Source organism: Chlamydotis macqueenii, chromosome 2 (assembly GCF_036417535.1).
Source record: "Chlamydotis macqueenii isolate bChlMac1 chromosome 2, bChlMac1.mat, whole genome shotgun sequence".
Classification (NCBI taxonomy): domain Eukaryota; kingdom Metazoa; phylum Chordata; class Aves; order Otidiformes; family Otididae; genus Chlamydotis; species Chlamydotis macqueenii.
This window is the reverse complement of record NC_141557.1, coordinates 48862559-48883789: the sequence shown is the minus strand read 5'-3', so window position 1 is coordinate 48883789 and position 21231 is coordinate 48862559. Positions and strand designations below refer to the sequence as shown.

Sequence of the window (21231 nt, the reverse complement as noted above, 5' to 3'; positions counted from 1 at the left end):
TTTCAGATTATCCATACTGCAGGGGTAGCAGTGGGGGAAGTGAGGTTTAGTGTTCACAAAACAGTTTGTTTTTTATTCTCAGCTTGTGTGCCAGCTAGATCACCAAGGAGGCAGGTCCTAATGTCAGCATTGCTGAAGCTGATCACAAGAGAGGCAGAGAAACTATGTACTTCTGATTTACCTTGTGTTTGGGGAGATGTTAGGATACACTTAGGCTATGGTTTTTAAGTGTTTTGGTTTTGCTTTTTTAAAATTTAAGTTAAAAACTGTTTTAAATTAGTTGATTCTTTTATCATCAGGACCTGCTTGAAGTGGTTTGAACACCATTGATTTTAGGATTGAGTTTGAGCAATGGCTGACTTGAAATAGTAATTTTGGGTGTGGGCTCCCTCTAGTGCGCACAGCGGGGGAAATCAGGGAAGCCGCTGGGTAGCAGAAGTTAGACTGCTCAGTTGCTTGGTGGAGGAGATAAGTTTGTGGTTATCACTTGAGGAGTTCTCTGTTCCTCCTAACTTAATGCCTAAAAGCCTGAAATAGGTGGGATGGTTATTCTCCGAGATCATAGTATTACCTGGTCTGCTTTGATGTGCAACAGGACGTATTCTGAATCTTGGACAAAAGTTGAGTTCAACTATTGTGAAAAGTAAAAGTGACACAGAGCATGGTGGTGGAAGGAATAAAATGTCAAATGGAAAACAGAGACAGACCTCTCTCTGTTAGTCGTCTTCATGCTGCTGAAATTAAGGGACTACTTTGATCCCGAGTTTTGCAGAAAATTAGCTCTTGATTGCAGTATGGGCTTGCTTTCAGAACATTTTAAGGACTATGTGGTTCATGCCCAGGATTTTGTAAGCAAGGGTTGAGAAGGACGCAGAGGTTATCAGGGAAGTAAATAGTGGTGAGTTTATAAAGGAAAATAACAGAAATAATGAAATAGCTTATTCTTTTTGTAGTTTATAGGTTTGGTGAGTGGAGGTTGAAGAGAGACATAAATAGGCAGTTAAGTCCAGGTCATATTCTTTAGAAGGATGTGAGCAGCTGGAAAGCTTTGCCTTGCTAGCAGATGCAGTCACTTGTGGAGAAGAGTACAATGGTGTTTTTAAATGGCAAAACAATATGTTATTAACAGTGTATAGTAAAGTCAAATCCTATTACAGATGGTACAAGGGCAGTGGTAGTCAAGAAGACCAAGGTTTGTTTAAACAAACAGTACTGCTTAATTGATCTTGGCTCATTCTCCTAACAGTTTTTTAATAGCAATGAGGTAAACTAAATGACACGTATCTGTCCCCTCTTGGCTATGTAGAGAATGTGACTGTTTTGTGTTCGGTTATGAATTAGCTATGGAATCCACCGCAAAATATGGTTTGCTCTTGATTTTCAAAAGCTAACCTTAAAGTTAATAGAGTGTGAATCTGAGCAAGTGCAGCATTTCAGAAAATGGGCTAATTTGTAAACTTCTCCTTTCTGTTCATTTTAAGGGGATGTTTATACTAAATCCAAATATGGCCACTTAAATTACAGAATTGTCAAGATAATGCTGACCATGGTGCTAAAATGCCTGGAAAATGTTACTGTATTTCCATAATGCTTTCCACATCTCGGGTGTTGCAGTCAATACCAAAAGAAATAACATTGTCTCCGGGAGCCTGAATTTATTTTCAACCTTACTTAAAGAGAAACATCCACCTTTTGCTTAATCAGCTGCCAAATTTAGAGCCTCGGAGGACCACAAGTTCATGAGCATAATAATCCATAATTGTACCCACCCATCTCTTTCCTTTTTATTGTTGATAGAACAACTCCTGCTTGATAATGTATTAGTTTTTTTAAACACTGTTTAGAAGCAGGAGGACATTTTCAACTTTAGTTATTCTAATTGTTGACTATCTCTGACATCCTTAAGTATTAATGTCCTTTTTGAGGAGACTTGAGCTGTAATTATATGTCTCATGCTAAATATTTTAATTTCAGTTGTTACTGTCAGAATATGTATGCACTGCCTTCCAACTGAACTGATAAATCTTTAATACTTTTAAGCCAGAGTGCAACTTTCTCCCATTTGTCCTCCGTCTTGTGGATGTGATGTTTTTTTCTGTCCTGTCCCTTACTCCCAGAGGGGCTTCGTGCTCAATAGCAAATTTTATAAGAAATAGAATATTGTGGTTCAGTAATGATATAAATATGTACTGATGCTTTAGTAACTGTTGACACCAAGCATGAAACAATTTATAAATATTTTACAGTACGAGTTGGCTCAAATCTGGGTAATACAGAGAGATTCAACAGCCCTGTGCAGGGTACTTGTACCTTGTTCTGTGTTTTTGTACCTTGGACTGAGGGAAACCAATTTTACTTAAGGTAGCTTATACATGCATGAATTAGATAAACATGTCTGCTGTGTTTAATATTAATGTATTTTCCTTAATTAATGTTTTATGACTCTGCTGTGAACACCTTTATTCTAACACACTAAGTTTTCCATGTTTCTTTGCCTGCTTTTTCAACAAAGAGGATACTTCTGACAAGATGGATGGTAAGAAATTGTTTAGTCTGTCCTCTAATTCTCTTAAATATTTAGTAAAGTGTCTTTCATGTAAAATTATTGATGTTTAATATATTTATCTGTTCATTAACAAAATACTGTGCTATTTTCATTAACGCCTATGTAATCTTGATGTCTTAATATGTATGTTATTGCTATATTTGTGGATGTTTTTGATAGATCTGTATAAGCAACAGAATACTTATCAGAAATTGAACATTATTTCAGTTTTTTTTTTAAAAAAAAAACCAACTCTGTTAATCGCTGAGCAATTCTATAATCCATGCATGCTTTTTTTAGCTAGCTCTAGTTCTATCATGTTTCATAGTTTTACCTGTAGAGTCAAACTTTTTGACTTGGTAGAACAGCAATGGCAGAGCAGAAGATACTTGACCACATTATCAAGGATTTTAAAAAAACAAAAACCAAAACCAAACCCGTAAAATCTTCTTTTTTTCAAAAGTAACTACATCAAAATCTAGTGTCTGTAAATCCTGTAATAAAATCTAATTTTATTAAACAATAGTTTGTTAAGAAGGACTAGCTGGTAAAATAGCTTACCAAGTATTCCAGTTAAGTTTTAGTGCTTGCTTTTTCTTAATTCTTTGTATTAAACACACAGAGAATGCTGTCATATATTTTTATGTTAACTGTAAAGCAGTTGAGAATCAGGCTTCTTGTAGCAGTTGTCTGTTTCAGGTGTGTGTAATTAGTGCTTCCCATATAATAAAGTGACAGAGTCCCAGCTTGGTGCCTGGTAGTTCTAGTTCTAATTTATCGCTGGGGAACACTTAACAAGTCAGTTATGTTTGCTGCTTGCTTAATAATTCTTGTCACATGTTTATTAACAGTACATGTTTTGAAGAATAAGTAGTTTACTGGAAGCAATGCAGGTGATATTTTTTGTAGAAATGAAAACCAGTAAGAAGGTAGATCTCTAAAATCCGGAATCCTCAATCATTTTAAAGTACAAATAATCAGTTTCATAAAAGATACTTTTTGGAAGAATTTGAGCCATTTTTTAGTATTGCAGATGGGAAGCCTACTTTTGATAAAACCAGGGGAGTTTGTACAGGATAGTAGTGTCTGTCTCACTTATTTCCATATCAGATTTCCTTATGTTGCGTATAATAGGATTTATTTATAACTGTCTCTGCTAAACACTTAATCTTGAGCTTTTGCTCATTGTCACCAGCAATAGAGGTTCTTAGGGCCATGTGTAAAGGCTTTTTCTTCAGATCAGTAATCACAGATAATGGTGTCCCACACATCTGTTTAAAAATAGTAGAGGAAGTGCTACACAGTTGATCAGAATAACAGGATTTTGTGGTTTGGGTTTTGTTTTGTTTTGTTTTTTTTTACAGCATATCTGTAGGGATGATGTGCGAGACAGAATGAACACATCTTAGCTCTCCAACTGTAGTTGTATGGTATAGCTGCTCTAATCTAGCCACCACCAGGAGGAACTAATCATTTTTCCTTTTCCCACTAATCTTGGCCACATGTTTTTACCACTTCTTTCACTAGTGCCTTGTAATACTCCATTATCAATCACTGTAGGTGAGCAAACTACAGAAAACTGATTTCATAAAACAGAAGTGAAATAGCATTCTGTTATTTAGCTTTTGGAGCTGACAGTGAGCCTTTAGCCATCCAAACCAGGTAGTAGCACAAGGGTGGAGAAGAAAGGAGAAGCAGAACCACCCTTTATAGAAGCATCTAGCTGTTCACCTGGTTTAGGTGTTGCATAGAACCTACTTTCCAAGAACCAGCTCTGGACTTTTTTATACAGACTAGCAAATTTGATCTGGAAAACTTTTAGACACTCCTACATACGTATTATTGTAACTGATTTTTGTGAAGAAGCACTGCAATTTACACTTAATTAACTTTTAGAGGGTGTTTTTAAAAAATAGTGACGAGAAATATATAATATGAAATATATAATATGAGAAAGCCATAGCCAGATTTGCGAAGGAAGTTAACTTCAGGCTAGCCAAAGGCACTAACAGACATTTCAATTATTGTAGGCCTCTTATAAAGCAGAAATGGCATAGAATGAAAACAAAAATGGAAATACCCTTTGATTTTTTTTTTAATATTTTTTTTAACATTTAACATTTTTATCACTACTAATATATATTTTATTTCATAATCAAATTTATTTGAAAGCAACTTAGAGGAGGAACTGCTGCTTAGATAGCTTCCCATCAATTTCTAGGTACTGATGTCAGTAAAAACATTTGTCCGACTCTCATTTTGTCAAAATCAAGCCTTGTTAAGGTTGGCATACTTGTTCAAGTGTGATCTGGTTTCAGCAAGCTCATATTGCTTCCACTTCTCTGAGCAAAACTTGATCTTGTGCATGTAGATTTTCAGAGTAATCGTGGACTTAATTCAGAAAAATCCTTGCTGCAAGTTCTCATCAAATTATCACTATCCAGTGTGGGAAACGCTTTCCTTGTGTTTTTCGCTTAAATAATTTATAATAATATGTTTTATGTTTTCAGAAGAGCTTGCACGAAAATATTTTTAATGTCTGTTTTGATCTGTACATGTCAGTTTATTGACTTATTTAATAGATTTATTTTTTTTTTCTTTGACGGGGGTGTTGTTTTGTTAACAAGTCTGGAAGGCAATGCTATATACTGTATTCCTGTAAATCACTGACAGTATAGTATGGATGTTTCTTTATAATTTTGCTTCAGTTTGATAATGGAGTTGCAAGACAAAAGCGTTAGACATATTGATAAAATTTGTCAACATTCATAAGATTAATCTCAAAAAGGAATTGGAGAGACACAGTATTGTTTGGAATATCATGTATTTTATTATTTTTTCTGTTTAGGAACAGCTTCTGAAGATGGTAAGAAAATATTTTGTTAGAATAGCTAATATTTTCAGCTTCATATTTTCATTGACACAAATTAAGCTTTAAAAATAGAATATAGACTTCTGGGGCTTTGTGGAGATTCGTAACTCCAGGTAGCTTATGCATCTAATACTTGGTTGTCATGTAGTATTTTTTGAATTCTTTTGCTTTTCTTTTAATTCTCAAGTACTCATCTGCAGTAGAAATGTCATTGCTTAACATTTTTGGTGTGAAAATACAGGAGCTTTATAATTTTGCGTTTGTTTTTTAAAGCGAATATTGTCACAGAATATTTCATCAAATGTGCTCGTGCTCTGGGAAGCAGGTGCTACTATTACTCATTTCTTTGAGGCTTGGGAATTCATTTTCAATATGCTCTTAACACTTAAGTCTGTCATTGGTGAATGGATGTAGAGACTTCAAGTGAATTAACAGTTCATTTGCCTCACAAATACAAACTGCTTTTTTACTTCTATAAAACTGAACAAGGTTCCAAGCAATAATTTAACATAGTATCCAAATAGTGGCACTCTGTGTTCCTAGGTTTTGGGGCCAAATTCTGAACGCAGTTACATGCCTTGCAGTCTCACAGCACTCAGTGGGAAAACATTGCCATTGCACGGGGATAACTAGTAGAGTTTGGACTAGTTAATCTAACTGTTCTTGCTAGTATGTTATTTTCTAATAGTTTAGTGAATAACCTCCTTTATCCTGATTCTCTTCTTATAGACTCTCATCTATGGCTATTCCCTCTGCTTGGATGAATAATATTAACTTGGTTGGTCTCCAAATTCTGCTGTGGAAAGCCTAAAGAGGCTAGAAATAAATAACAGTCTGTGTACCTAGTTCTTCTGGGTCAAATGTTGACTCTACATGTCTAGGAAATATTTTAATGATGCTACTTTTAAAGGTGGATTACTTGTTGAGCTAGATCCACTCTGTACAAGCTTTTTGGATTTTGTTCTTGCAACTTATAAGAATTATGATTAGCATGATTTTGATTTTTGTTCAATGTTTCTGTTTTTTGAGAGGTTGGCTTAGGGAAACGTGGTACACAACTCTTACTATTTTCTTTTATAAATAATATTTCAGTTACCTATAATTCATCCAACTGGGATCTTCCTTTCTTTTGTAATTTCATTGTGTACTGTAGATGTTATGAGGAACATGGCTAATAATGCAGAAAGGTTTAACTCAAACCCAAGATGGCTTGGCATTCTAGAGAGAAATGACTTTATTGTTTTAGTTGTAGATACCCAGTTTAATCTCTCTTCATCAGTTCTTCTGTCTGTTGAGGAGAATATTATTTACGTATATCATGGTCACTGAGAAGCACTTGAGTGTACTTAGTCTTTGCAAAATGCTGTAAAAGGCTTGGGAAATCCCATAGAAGTCTATATGACTGTCCAGAAAACGAGTAGAATTTTCAGTAACAGGAAAGCTAGTATTTGGGTTTTGAAAAAGAGGAGTTAAGTTAGGAAGAAACCTCAGAACCTTATTAAAAAAAAGTCAACATATTTTTGTAGTTTTATGACAGCAAAGGTAGAGTTACAACCACAAGTAATCATGAGAAGAATGTACCTGATACGGCAACATTAGTGTATGCATTGCCTATTATATTTAATATACTTCCCTTTTATTAATATGATCAACCTATTTATGTAGGAAGCAAGAAATAGCTAGCTAGTTCAAAGTGTTTAAAAGATAATGTGTAAATTGTTTACTGAAACTTGTAGCATCAGAGAAGTATTTTAATGTTCAAATTTCTACTAATTATCCCAAGCAAATTTTCACCAATTAAGTTATGTTATGCTTCTTTTTTTATCTACAGAAACTTAAGAAAATATTAGTAAATGCTACTTATGCTCTACTTTCTACATTGCTGTGAAAAACTGATTTAATGCCATTTTTCTTTTCTAGGTCGTGTACGAACAAAGCTTTCAACGCCTTCTGTTGGTATTGGAAATTCTAAAACAGATTCCAGAGGACGGAGTAGAACCAAAGTGGTGTCACAGTCTCAGCGTATGTATTTTCTGTTTGTCAGTTATACCTGATAAAGAGGCCAAATGCTTAAGCATATATTCATTGACCAATGGCTACGGTCAAAGTTAATTTTTTAAAAAAGCTACATACTGAGTTGTTGTTCTGTGCCTTAGGTTCATCATCGCCAGACAAAAATGAAGGTATTTTTTTTCAGTGTTTTGGGTCAGTGGTATTTGCATGCTTTCCTAATTCATGTTGTTTTTTTCTGGACAAAATACTAGGTTAGGTCTTAGTTTACCAATTAAATTAGATAATGTAACAGGAAATTACATCTACCCTTAAATTCTGTCTTCAGTTATAACTTCTCAACATTCTTTTTCCCCCCTTTCTGACCTCTCAAATATGAAACACCAGTAAACTTGTGTCAGTTGCGTATGACACGTGGATGACTAATACAGAACCATGGGTAGGCTGAATGGTGTCCTTAGTGTTACCTGCAAAACCTGATTTATCAGTTTTCAAAAAGTCTTTATTTTTCAGCCAGAAATACCTATTTTCATTTTAAGCTAGACACTACTCTAGCTCTTGGATATATACTCTCTTTTTTGTTTTGTCAGCTGTTACTTTCACTTAACTCTTCTTTGAAGTAAAAACACTAAACCCTAACTTGATACTCAGTTACTTAGCTTATATTAAATCAAAGGGTTAAAACAAGCAGTTTACTGTATGTTGGCTAATCCACAGTAATTTTCTATGTGTGTTTAGAAACCAAAGCAAATGTAAAATTCCCAATCTAGCTGAGCACTCTGTCATTAATTAAAAAGACCTCATATTCTTCGGCACTGGCTGACCTACAGCAGTTTGTTCACGCATCTGATGTCTCCAACAGACATTATCTGACTAAGCTCTGTAGTGTTTTTAAATACTCGTCTTTGTCTAAGGAAGTGAAATGTAATGAAATTAATTAAAGGAAAACAAATTAACAGTAAAGCTAAAATAAGCTAACCAGTCCTGTAGTTTGTCAGGCCTTATGTTATAAACCCAGTAAATTATATAGGTTTTGAATTTTCCAACGTAGTTATTTTGCTATCAGCAACCATATCCACTTTCTTAAAAAAAAAAAACCCTCTTAATTCTGTGTTTAATGGTAGAAACACTTATCTTCATAGCAATGACTGCGTGCATCATAAGTAGAATTACTTCAGACTCAAAAAAGCAGGTAGAAGAGTTTGGTTTTGGTTTTGGGTTCCCCCCCCCCCCCCCGTTAGAGTACTTCCCATTTAGTTTTGCTTTACATCATTTTCCAACACACACAATTGGATCAAACCTAATCCAATGCATGCAGGTTTTGTGAAATAAAACTTACAAAAAAATCTGAACAGATAAATACAAAATAATAAAATCCAGTAGCTGAAGTTCTCTTAAGTAATTTCTTGCTTTTACAGTGCTCTAATCCCACAAGTGTTTGTGGGATGAGAGCTTGAAAATGAAGTCTAGTTATTGACTCTGACAAAGATTGTGCAAAACTTGTTTTATGTTTTCAGTGTTGACTATACTATGTCATAAGCAAAGAATATTTTGCTTAATAATTTAAGGGCCAGGGAGGTACAGTCCTGTAAAATAACTTTTTCCTTTTATGAAAAGCTGTAAACAGTATCCACCACACTTTTCATTAGTATTAGGAAAGTTCTGAAATAAGCTTTTTGAAAATACCTTTGTACTTTCAATAGATATGATTAATTCTTAAAAAGTTAAGGTGTTTGATAAACTGGAGGAGAGGTTAAATTTAGGTAGTAATATAAGACTTTATGATGATCATTGTCTTAGAATATTAATTAAACTGTATTTTCAGGGAAACAAACTGAAGATTTTTCAGTTTCTTTTTATGAATAATGGCAATATTTTTCTAAGATAATTCATTTTTTCACAGGATTAATGTCTAAAGAGATAAGTTGAATTGATACTGAGATAACTAGATTTGTCTGCATGTGATGATGTGTGAAAGTTAAGTGCATCTTTTCAGCCTTCTATTACTACTTCTGTTCAGAATTGATGGCTTCAGATAGCTCATTATAACCTGTCAGTGGGGGAGAACAAGAATTCTGAGATGTTTTAAGGAAGATAAACAGGGCAAATACAAATGGATAGGCGAAGGAGAGTTGTCAGGCACTGTATGCCAGCTGTTTTTGTTTTATGTGACTGAAAATTTTCACAGCGTTGTGGGTAGCAAGATGCTTGATGTTTCCATACAGAGGATTGTTTTAGCTCCTCAGCTTGTAGTGGAAGAGTAGCTTCATATTAGATTTAAGCTTTCATTTTTTAAAAACAACTGTAACACAGATGCTTTTGTAAATTCAGGATTACAACAATTCAGCACTTTTGTTCAAAGATCGTTTTATGAAAGACTTGCAAATTTGAATGCTTTTACAAAATATACTTTTTAGGGTTTCAGAAGCCCTTTACTCTTCCTCTTTATTTTTAAATTGTAACGTAAAATAAATGCATATATAATGTATAGCTCATTATTTTATTCTTATCTATGGAAAAAAATTTCTCCATTTTTTTCCCTCTCCCTTCCTGTTTGGCTGTCAGGTAATTCAGCAATGTGTGCTGAAATTACATTACAATCTTCATTCAGAGAAAAAGATTTCAATTTCTGAATGGAAACAAATTCTTACTTTTATACTTTGGGTTAATTTTAAAGAGGAAAATCTGAAATTTTATGCAAGTCTTTTAAGTTGTGCCATTGTGAGGTTTTTTGGTTTTTTTTTGTCATTCACCGCACCTGCAGCTCAGTTCCTTTACTGTCTGTCACACAAAAAAAAATGTTTTGGCCTTGTGTGTGATTTCTGTTCAGCTATTGAACTTCTTGAACCTTTTTAGCAACGCAATATTCTTTTGAAGTAATACAAAGGCTATAGTTTCATGCTTAATTGAAATGTAATTCTTCAGTATTATCCACTTGTTGATTAGAAAGCTGAAGAATTGTAATTTGCTTGTGCAGCTTTGCTTCATCTGCTTTGTACATAGCATCTGAGTTTAATTCTTCAACTGTGGAAGCTACTTAAAAGCGCTGCTTTAGCATAACCCGCTTGTGGCTTTTTTTCCTGTGTGAAATGACTAAAGCTTTTTTATTTCCATTTGCCATCCATTTTTTAATCTGCTCTGCTCCCTCCCTCTTCTTGGATTATAAACCCCTACCCTAATCCTGCCTTTACACTTGTTCAGGATCACAGTCTGCTAACCCCATTGGTGGTAAGAGTCTACAGAATTTGTGTATACATCATTGTTTGATCACCCGTTTGACATATTTCATTTAAGGACCCTATTCAGCAGAAATTCTGATGCACTTTTTTCCATATACTGCACTTACTTGATTGAATACAATCCTTATTTAGAAGGCAGTGGAGATGGGAGGTTTTTGTCATTTTGAAATACTCTTTTAGAAATGCTTCTCTCATCATTCAGTTCACTTAGACCTACTACTGATGGTAGTACCAACAACAGTATGCCAGTGCTGTTATTAGCATAATATTTTCAGGATATTAAGCTTCATCTGCTTTATTTACGCTGTAGTGGTACACTTTGCAGATCAGATAATATACAAAGATAAATGAAGTATTAGAAAGAGAGGTTGCATTTTTTCTGTATATTCTGAGAAGAGTAAGTTTTTCCAGTTTCTGACCTGTTAAAGTCCTCTGACACAGTGAAAAATTTTAAAATAATTTCATTGTTTTAAAGAGGTATAAAATCTTGGAGACTAGGAAGAAGGCATAGTAATATCAAGTCTAAGTTGAAATGCCCTGGCACGACGAAACTGCCAAACCTTAATTTTTGCAGACCACAATTTTATAGATTTTTCCCATTCTTTTTTTTCACTACAGAAGTTATGCTTGTTTTTTTTTCCAGGCTGTGTAACATTTTAATTATAATTTCTGCTGAATAGGTCTGTAGTTTGGAAAAGGGATTTTGCTAAATAATTATTTCCAGTTTTGAATTCAAACAATGAATCTGAAAGTATATGCATGGTACATTGTTTTAGTTTTCTCCCTTCCACCCAGCATATGTTTTATTTTGTTTGGGATTTTGTTTCTTTTCCCATATGGTCAAGCTTTAATCAAACTTGTACCTTTCTAAAATGTGCCTCATAAGAAGTAACCCATGAAACTCACTTGTGATGTTGCATGTTAGGTCTGTAGATCTGCTAGCGTAGCTGTGGTCATACAGTTACCTGATTATTTTTAAAAGATTAATGAAAGGTTCGTATATGTATGTAATTAACCTTTGGTTAAAATGATGTTTTGCTTTTTATTTGGTCAGACTTCCTGAATTCTGCAGCTGGAACAATATATCTTAACTGGTGGTATAAATTGGCTATAACTAGACAAGAATATAGGATTTAGAGCTTAAATTTTCCATAAGTGAAATATCAGAATTGTGGATTAGTGACCAGTTTCTGGTAGTGGGTACGGTGTGTTGAAATGACCAGTTATAGCACTTAGCAATGTACCGTTTTGATCAATAAAAATAAAAGACAATTAAATACATCTTGATCAATTATTTAGCTTGTTCAAATTAATTGAAGAGTTTCTTTGAATTTGTGGGGTAACCTCCACAGAAGTGAACATGAATATTTTAATTGTCTTCAGTGACATTTTCTTGAACTTCTCGGAGAGTAGTGCTTCAAGACTCCATGCTTTTAAAAGCAAGGCAGAAGAGTTTAAATGTCACAAAAATGATGTTGTTTTATTGTAAACATTGGTTGCATTGGAAGAGCTGGGGTAATTAAGAAATAACTAATTTTAAATTGCTCCCTTTAGATTTCTAGCAGTTCTTTTTTTTTTTCTTCTCTTTTTCTTTTTTTCTTTTTTTTTTTTACTAGAAAATGTGATTAGTTAGACCATGTAGCTTTAAAAATGAGCATACTAATGTTCATGTTAGGGATGTTGGAACTGTTGATGAAGACTAGAAATAGTATTTATGGTTTCTTGAGCATATCTAGTGCTAAATACCACGCCAAGTCCTTCCTTGCATTGATAATTTTATCTACCTTGTATGTAGTGCTAGAAGAACTGGGAACAGGGTTTTCTATTTCATGTTTTTACCTTGTAAGTTTTTTCAGACCATTTCAATCTACCACCACTTTCCTACTAACTTTAAGCATTTTTTTGTTTGTTTTTGATCATAGTTTATCTTCTATGCTGTAACTTATCTTTATTCATTTTGCCTTCAGCTGGTAGCAGATCTGGGTCTCCTGGAAGAGTTTTGACAACAACCACACTTTCCACTATGAACACAGGAGTTCAGAGAGTATTAGTGAATCCTGCAACTGCACAAAAACGAAGCAAAATTCCACGAAGTCAGGGATGCAGTAGAGAAGCTAGTCCTTCTAGATTGTCAGTAGGTAAGAATCACTGAATAACTCCTGGTTTCTTTATAGCCCTTCTTACTTTGTGCTGGATGTCTACTACTTGTGTTTAGTTATAGGTGGATGATTAAAGTAGAATAAATATTAATAAAAATCTAAAACGTGCCTGTTTTTTGCGGCTAGTCTTTGATATACAAGACAGTTTTACATGTAAGGAGAAACTTTAATTTTTTGCTGTCAGAATGCAGTAGTTGTTCTTTTCCTCATCTCCCTTTCTTCATTCTCTGTCACATTTCTTCACTTCTTATCCTCACTGCCAAAATAATCACATCCATTGAGTGAAAGTGTGATACCATTTTGAAAATATTTTCTTCATTACTTCTGTGTGTCTTTTGCGTATGTATGCGTGCATGTATATACTTCTGTGATATGTCATACATGTCAGTTGATTTTAATGACATTGCTGCTGTTCTTTGTTTTGTATTTTGATTTTTACCTTAGCTGTATTAACTTTATATTTTTCTTTAGAAAGCTATGTTTTTTCATTTGGGTTACTGTTGATGAATTTGATCTTGAGCACAAATTCTGCTTAAATACTCTGTTTATATTTTTTGCTGCTTGTTTCGTCTCCATCTTTTTCAAGAGGTTTTTCAACCATTCCATAAAGAGTTTGTAAATCCCCATTTTTAGCTGTGTGATTTCATTGAACTGGCTACAGTTAGTGTAATCCAGCGCAATCCAGAAAGTGTGTGGAAACAGTTATGACTTATAATAAGACATAATTGTCAGTGTCTTCTTAGAAATACGTCTTTGATCTTACTGCAAAACAGAATTCCATTAAAACTGCAACTTTTCTTATGTCTTCTCCCTTCTGTGCTGCTGTTTGTCTGTACCCTGAATCATACTAGCGCGAGGCAGCCGCATTCCTCGGCCTAGTGTGAGTCAGGGGTGCAGTCGGGAGGCCAGCCGCGAAAGTAGCAGGGACACAAGCCCTGTCCGCTCTTTTCCACCCCTTGGTAAGTACTCGGAGCCCCTCATTGTGCATGGCTGTCTTTGCCCTTCATTATTTGCACCTAACGAATCCGTGCCTCCTTCATTTAGCTTGTAGCCAGCCACCGTTATTTTCCCTTCCTTTGACTCACTCACCACTTACTTCCATGGAGAAATGACCAATGTGTGAATGGGTTGCTCAGCTGAAAAATAACTGCTTTGCTAGTGTTAGTCTTGTCTTGAATACCAAATCTGAAAAGGTGTGTGATACGCTGTGCCTAGATACTTTTTTTCGAAAGGAGAATTCTACTTCTGGAAAGTTTTTTGAAATTCATAGAATGGTTTGGGTTGGAAGGGACCTTAAAGATCATCTAGTTCCAACCCTCCTGCCTTGGGCAGAAACGCCTTCCACTAGACCAGGTTACTTAAAGTCCCATGCAACCTGACCTTGAACACTTCCAAGCATGGGGCATCCAAAACTCTGGGCTACCTGTTCCAGTGTTCCACCACCCTCATAGTGAAGAATTTCTTCCGTATGTTTGATCTAAATCTACCCTCTTTCAGTTTAAAGCCATTATCTGTTGTCGTGTCACTACACACCCTTGTCAAAAGTCCCTCTCCAGCTTTCCTATAAGCTCCCTTTAGGTACCGGAAGGCTGCTATGGGGTCTCTCCAGAGCCTTCTCTTCTCCAGGCTGAACAGCCCCAACTCTCTCAGCCTGTCATCATAGGAGAGGTGCTCCAGCCTTCTGATCATCTTTGTGGCCCTTGTCTGGACTTGGTCCAAGTCGTCTATGCCCTTGTTATCTTGGGGGCCCCATAGCTGAATGCAGTACTCCAGGTGGGGTCTCATGAGAGCAGAGTAGAGGGGGGAGAGTCACCTCCCTCAATGTGTTTCTGTCTTTATTACAGCACTTATTGTTTGGGTGCAATTAGATAATGGTTTCTCATCACTGACCAGCTACAGCAAGAAATACAGTGTGGCTGTCGTCCTTTGCCTTTCCCTGCATCAATGGCTAAGATCTGCTAGTATTCAAAATTACTCCCTAGTCAATGAATCATCTTGGTGTATAAGAAGAAAATATGCCTCACTTTTATGTCTCCTTAGCTATATTGCCATCACTGTATTACGTGAAATAATAATTTAAAAATTAACTTTCTGCTATTAAGCCAAGTAAATATGATGGTGCAGATAGGGGACCAATCTACTGAAGCAGAACTGTGCTCTGTGGCTGCTTTACATTTTCTAAAAATGAACAAGGCAAGTAGTAAAGTTCTTATCCAGGTAGATGAACCAAAGTACGGTTCTAGAGTTTGCTTTTAATGTGTGTAGAACAAGATAAGTAACTGAAGTAGCAGCTGTTGTTACATAGGGAAGAGAAGAATTGAAAATTTTAACATTCAGTTATACGTAGCCACATTCAGTCCTCATTCCTAGAGCTGCTGTAAGCAAAACTTTTGTTTTCACTTAGTGTTTCAGCTTACTGGCCTGACACTTAAAAGATTTTGAAGATTCTCAAGCTGTTGTATGTTTCTGAAATGTCAAAAAGGCATAGGAACATTAGCTTATGAAGTTGTTGGTTAAGAATTGGGGAAGCTTCTCATCTCCATGTACCCTTGTCAGGGTTCGTACGAGGTTGGTAGTATATTTTGATACGAGTCTTTTTACATATTGGAGGGAGTTTTTTACTGTTGGGTAATATGAAACTGCCTTTGTAAGGTTGTACCTCAAACTGGTCTTTGGTGTTAACTTTGTCTGAGTTAGTCTTCAGTATGTATCCCTCTTTTTTTTGTTTGATCAGGTGTAGCTTACAGTTAAGGACTTCTTAATACTAACTGTTAAACACAGCCTGAAAATAGTAAATCTCTGTTTTCTCTCTCAAATTGAGGCACTCAACTGTACGCCTAATTAGCCTTGGAAGTCTGTTGTGGTCTGTTAAGGCAGTATGCTTCCCGTCAGCAACGGTTTTATTGGGAAAGTACAGATTTAATTGATGAAAGCTGTTTTTCTAACTAATGTTAATTCACCCAGATGCTACTTATTTGGGAATTTAAAATAAAAGTAGACATTATGCAGCATCCAGTAGTAAACTTGTATCTTTAACTAAAACACTTCTGGCAGACTGTGTTGTAGTACACGCTTGACTCTTTTTATTTTAAAAACTAGGGCATTTTCCAGATCTTTGTGCTGCTTTTGCTGCCTTACAGCTTGACTTCAATTGCATGCATCTGAGATCTGATTTGCATTTTATATTTGGTCAAATACTTGTTATCTTAAGAAATCTGTATTAAACTAATACCATACGATGAGTTATTAGGACAGATGCTACGTGAAGTTTTATTAACGGAGTTTAATTTTTGTATTCAGTTATCAAAACACCTGTACAAGTACAATAGGTTGAATTGTCTGATAGCACAGAGCATGCAAAGAAGAGTGTATAGGAGTCCAGTGTTGTTTAAAAAACAAAACAAAACAAACACAACCAAAACCAAAAACAACAACAGTGAGCTATACCTGTAATAAATGAGGAGTCCTTCTAGTATGAATTCTTATTTGAATTGTTTTGAATGTCATACAGTGTTTTTTTGGACCAGTTTTGTTACATGTGATGCTATTAACTTCTATCAAATATATTAAATTTAGTGTTTTTCACGGGTACAAGTGGAAGATGAAATAAGGCAAATTCAGCTCTGTGTTTGTAGCTAGACAGTTTTCTGTCAGGTTGGAGGGGGGAATGTATTTTGTATTGCATTTGATTCTCAGCACAGAAATTTTTGCTTACAAATGCTAAGCACTTTGGGGCATAAAATGACCCAGATGCTATATAGTTGCTTCTCTGTATACATTGGTATGAAGCATTTATGTAATCTTGCATCTCAGTATAAGATTATAAACTGGGAGATAACAGCCACTCTGAGAAGCAAGTGATTTGTAATTTATATGAAAGTGCCTATTTTTCTGTTACATGTAGTTTGTACTAAATATCAGACCAGTATAATCTCCATGTTTTAGCCAAGAAATTGTTATTTTGAGTCCATTTAAAATAATTCTTATTTTGATTAATCTTTTTAAAAAATAAAACAACAAAAGTAAATATATTTGCACAATTTCTGCAATTGAGGGTTACAAAGAGTACTCTTGAAAATATACTTTGGAGTGAGATATGTTTGATCCAATATAATGCTTCCTCTCACTATCCTAAAAGCTTGTCCAGAATATTTCAAATTTACATGGGTACAGGATTGTCTTAAATTAATATGCCTGAAGTTTGAATTTTTAATTGTACTTTTAATTTTCGGCGCTTGTTGATAGAAAGCAATAGAAAGGTTTATCTCATTATCGCTTATACTTAAAGCTCTGTCAGCCTTGATGCCTATGTCTTGACATCCTCTGCCTGTTTGTTTTTCCATGCTGAGACATACTTTCTGAAGAACCAAGTGTTCCACAAAGCATTATTTGCAAAATAAAATCTCCTAGCTAAACAGCTTCATGCAGGTTTAGCTTGAAATAAAATACATTGCTGTACCTTCTGTAAGGAGTAGAGAACTTCACAGTATCGTTTCTGGGACCTTTAAAGACTTAGGGTCATTTTGGAGTTAACTCAGGTTAAGAGGTGTGCTTCCCCAAATGTTATTTGGTCCATGTCAGGGTTGTTTGATTCAAATTAGACTCTTAAATTATCTATGTTTATTAGAGTAAAGGATGATTCATTTTATTCTTTGTTTCTTTTTATACTACTTTATGTATCCAAAGGTGTAAAATATTTGCATTTACAGTTATTTATTAAATTATATCTGGGGTGTGTGTCACTGTGGGTGAACATTTGAATTCAAGTTCAAATTGTCAAAACCAGTTTCATTTATGTGCCTGTAAAATTCCAACTTAGTGAACTGAAGAAAGGAGATTAATTGTTTAAAAACACATTAAATTTAAAACTACTTGGTTTAAGAAAGAAAATAATAGCCATGGTGAGTCAACTTCAGAATCTCTAAAAGACCAGTGTTATGCAAGTGCCGGAAGGAGGAGGGTACTCAGTTTTATTCAGAAGTCCTTTTGGTTCCCACTTTCCATAATTTTAAAGACTCTTAATGAGCTACAGTAACGAACATAAATGTTTCAATTTCACATTTTATTTATTTAAAGAAAACAATACAAATGTGAAATATTAATTCCATTAAATTATTTGAAACTTTTAATTAAAATTGAATAATTTTAACTTTCATCTACATAGTGGTGCGTTTTAACTGAAGTTGACTTACCTGCATATAGGCAAGAACTCAAACTTATACAAATTGTCAGCTGCTAACACACTAAGTTTGTGCAGTAGTCACTTTTTGCAGATAATATTTGGTATGTGAGCTCTGGCTCTAACTAGAGTGCGTAGAATTTAATTAAGTCTAAAATGGAAACCAGTATCAGTGGAACTTTTTAGATATTTCAGAGAATTCTGTTTGTGTGAATGTGCGCATGTGTGTCTGTGCGTTTTTTCTTCTTTGGACTTAAACATACTTGCTTTTAATCTGCTCTTAATCTTTTAAATTACAAAAAATTATGCATGAAATGTCCAGTGTACATAAATCTATATAATTCTATACAATCATATTTTATATAGTCAACATCTCTGAAGCTTTTTCCTTCTGTGTAATACTAAGTTTCTTGTGCTAAAGCTGAATCTTTTTGAAAAATATTCTCTTGCTCATCTAAGCAACTATTGCAGCACTTTGATTCCATGGTAATAGATAGGGTTTATATGATCCTGTTATTGCAGCTTCCAGACATCACTCCAGATCCACTGGTGCCCTCTACACTCCTGATGTTTATGGGGCTACAGGTGAAGGATGAGTACACTTTGCTGTCATCTGTGCAGTCATCCTGGATTTTTTTTCCCCACCCACTTGGTTATTCTCATAGTTCAGTTTTTAAAAGCATTATTTATATTATTTTGAGTTTTGTGGTTTTAATAATCCAGGTAGATGTGTTTATGTTGGTAGATTTGTCTCCACCCCCATCCTCCAATGTCAATCCTTTTCTTCCTTAATAACAGTCATTTTATTTTTACATGCAGAAGAACTTTTTTTAGTTTTCCATTTTTCAGTATTTGTATAGCATTCTTTATGCATGTAGTTTTCTAATCAGCACTCTCAATAGCCTTCCTATTGTATTTGCTTTGTTTTTAGATTAAAACAAAAACCCAAAATGAAGAAGACATTAATTTAAAAAAAAAAAAAAAGGAAAGGTTCTTTCCATTAAAATCATTGTTTTGTGGGGTTTTTATCCCTGTGATATTGGAATAGAGTGTTTGTATATGACTTTTTTTTTTTTTACATTTCTTTTTGTTGCACCACTAAAGACTTCAGAATGCAAATAACTAGTATTTATTCACTACAGAATTTATTAGGAATATTAGGCAAATGCTTTTCTTCTGCTTGGGTTTTTTTAAGTGAGTATGGTATTAATGTCCCATGTTGCTATTCTGACTGAATTCTTTATATTCATTTTTGTTGTTGTTATAACAGGTGCTGGCTTTGGAATTAGTCAGTCGAGTAGATTGTCATCATCAGTTAGTGCTATGCGTGTTCTGAACACAGGTTCTGATGTGGAAGAGGCAGTAGCAGATGCTTTGGTAAGAATCTCACGTTTATCTTGTGTGTAGGATACAGACTCTTAAAATGTTTGGTATCTATACATTAAAGTATGCAAAAGAAGTTGTCATTATTGTGTTGGCTTCCAGGTTTGGGGAAAAAGAGAAACTGAATTACTAGAGCTGCAAAGTATGGAATTTTTGTTCCCTACAGAAGTCTAACTTTTGAGAAATGTACACTATTCCATGACAGACAGGGAATAGTCTTGGGCCGTTCTGTGGGAGTGACCCAACAAGCCACTTGAGCAGATAGCACTACCCAGCAGTTTCCCACAACAGCCAGATAAACTTAGGGATAGGTTGAAGTCAGAGCTGGGAATGACAGCTAAAGCATTCTGTTTGTCGTAAGCTTGGGTTCCATCTAAAATTGTTCTGTGTGTGAGATTGATGCTGATATTTTCTTTTGCTTTCAAAATGTTACTCTGAATTTAAAACTGGTTATGCCATCCTCTTTCTTAACCTTTTTTGGCTCCTCTGTCTCCCTGCCCCAGTTAGCCAAACTGAACTTACCATGTATTTTGCTTTTCTGACATTTACACCAGCAAGCTGAAATCTTCAGTTAATTTAAAACATAGACACTGTGAGTCAGATACATTTTTATCAGGTATTGTATATTATTTGCATATCATTAAATGTTTATAGGTACTTGTTATCTAGTTATCAGAATGCTTTAAGGAATTTGTTATTACTCTGTTTTAACAGAAAGATTATTTGGAACAATAGTAAAAAAATGTAAAAATTAGACTCTAAAAAATTTAATTATTGCCAGATATCACTGGATAGAGAGGAAACAAAAATTCAAAGAAAAAAAAAATCTGAAGAACTGTATCATGTTCATAGTCCGGCAATTTGTTATCTTCTTGGCACACTACTTTAAACTTCCTGTGCCTTCACTGACATAGAGATCAGGATATCTGTGAAGTCTTGCCTAAGAGGTCGTGGTGAGATTGAGTGAATTTTCCCCTTTCTGATACTGTAAACTTGCAAAATGTTTCAGCATTGATGGGGAATGCTAGTTAGTAAACTGGAAGTCAGTCTGGATTTTGGAATAGGGAACAATAGAGAAGCTATCCATGGAACATGGAAAGTTTCTGGCTGTAATTTGAAATCCTGTGCTATAGATTTATCCACACTGGTGCTACATTATAAGTATCTTCAGTACTTTTAGCAATTTCATAGCTTCTTCAAATTTAGCTGGGTTAAGTATGTGGTAAATAATATAAATAGAGGAGAGACTCATGCTTCCAGTGACTGCTTTAGAGGCTTGAATGTGTCCTGCTTTCTTAAAGTAATAAAGTTTGTTCGTAGAAACTGGTTTGTGTTACATAAATCCAAGATGGCATGATGCTTCTAGAAATGTTAGAGGAAAAATTGTTTATATATTTTAGCTAGAATCTGCCATTACAAAGAAGGATCAAGAACAACATTTTATTATTGTAGTATTTGCATGCCTGGTTACCTACTGTGCTCTAAATGTACAGGTTGTCCTGTACAAATGGCTCAATTTAGATGGAAATTTGGTTATAAACACCCTTCTTGTTTAGTAATAAACTGAAGCCCTGCCTCAGAACAGTGTTTTTAAAAGGTATGATGTAGAGTCCTGGCAGGTGTAATATAAAAATCAAAAATATTCTGGATTGTATGACTTTTTATGGTATGAAAAGTACCATAGGTTTTTATACCATAGTTACATTACTGCTCAAGCCAAAGGGGTATCAACCTTCTGGCTAAGATCTGATTTGAGTATAAAATGCATGAAATGCAGCCATGTGGTCATCTCTACATGTTTTTATACCTTTTACTTTGGCACAGTCCTTGACATTTCAGATTCT

At 34.8% G+C, this 21231-nt stretch overlaps 1 protein-coding gene across 29 annotated transcripts in view; it reads left to right on the top strand.

The window, feature by feature from the left end:
- CLASP2 (cytoplasmic linker associated protein 2) overlaps positions 1-21231 on the top strand; it is a 155838-nt gene that overhangs the window by 101180 nt on the left and 33427 nt on the right. For 8 of the 29 annotated variants that reach the window (XM_086742885.1, XM_086742889.1, XM_086742883.1 and 5 more), the window contains 7 exons: positions 2513-2536; positions 5394-5411; positions 7338-7439; positions 12634-12804; positions 13677-13784; positions 18527-18589; positions 19275-19381. In XM_086742885.1, the coding sequence (XP_086599011.1) occupies positions 2513-2536; positions 5394-5411; positions 7338-7439; positions 12634-12804; positions 13677-13784; positions 18527-18589; positions 19275-19381 (593 nt within the window). Of the gene's footprint in view, positions 1-2512; positions 2537-5393; positions 5412-7337; positions 7440-7573; positions 7601-10628; positions 10656-12633; positions 12805-13676; positions 13785-18526; positions 18590-19274; positions 19382-21231 lie in introns of all 29 variants that reach the window. The other 21 variants (XM_086742891.1, XM_086742896.1, XM_086742890.1 and 18 more) reach the window with 8 other exon arrangements.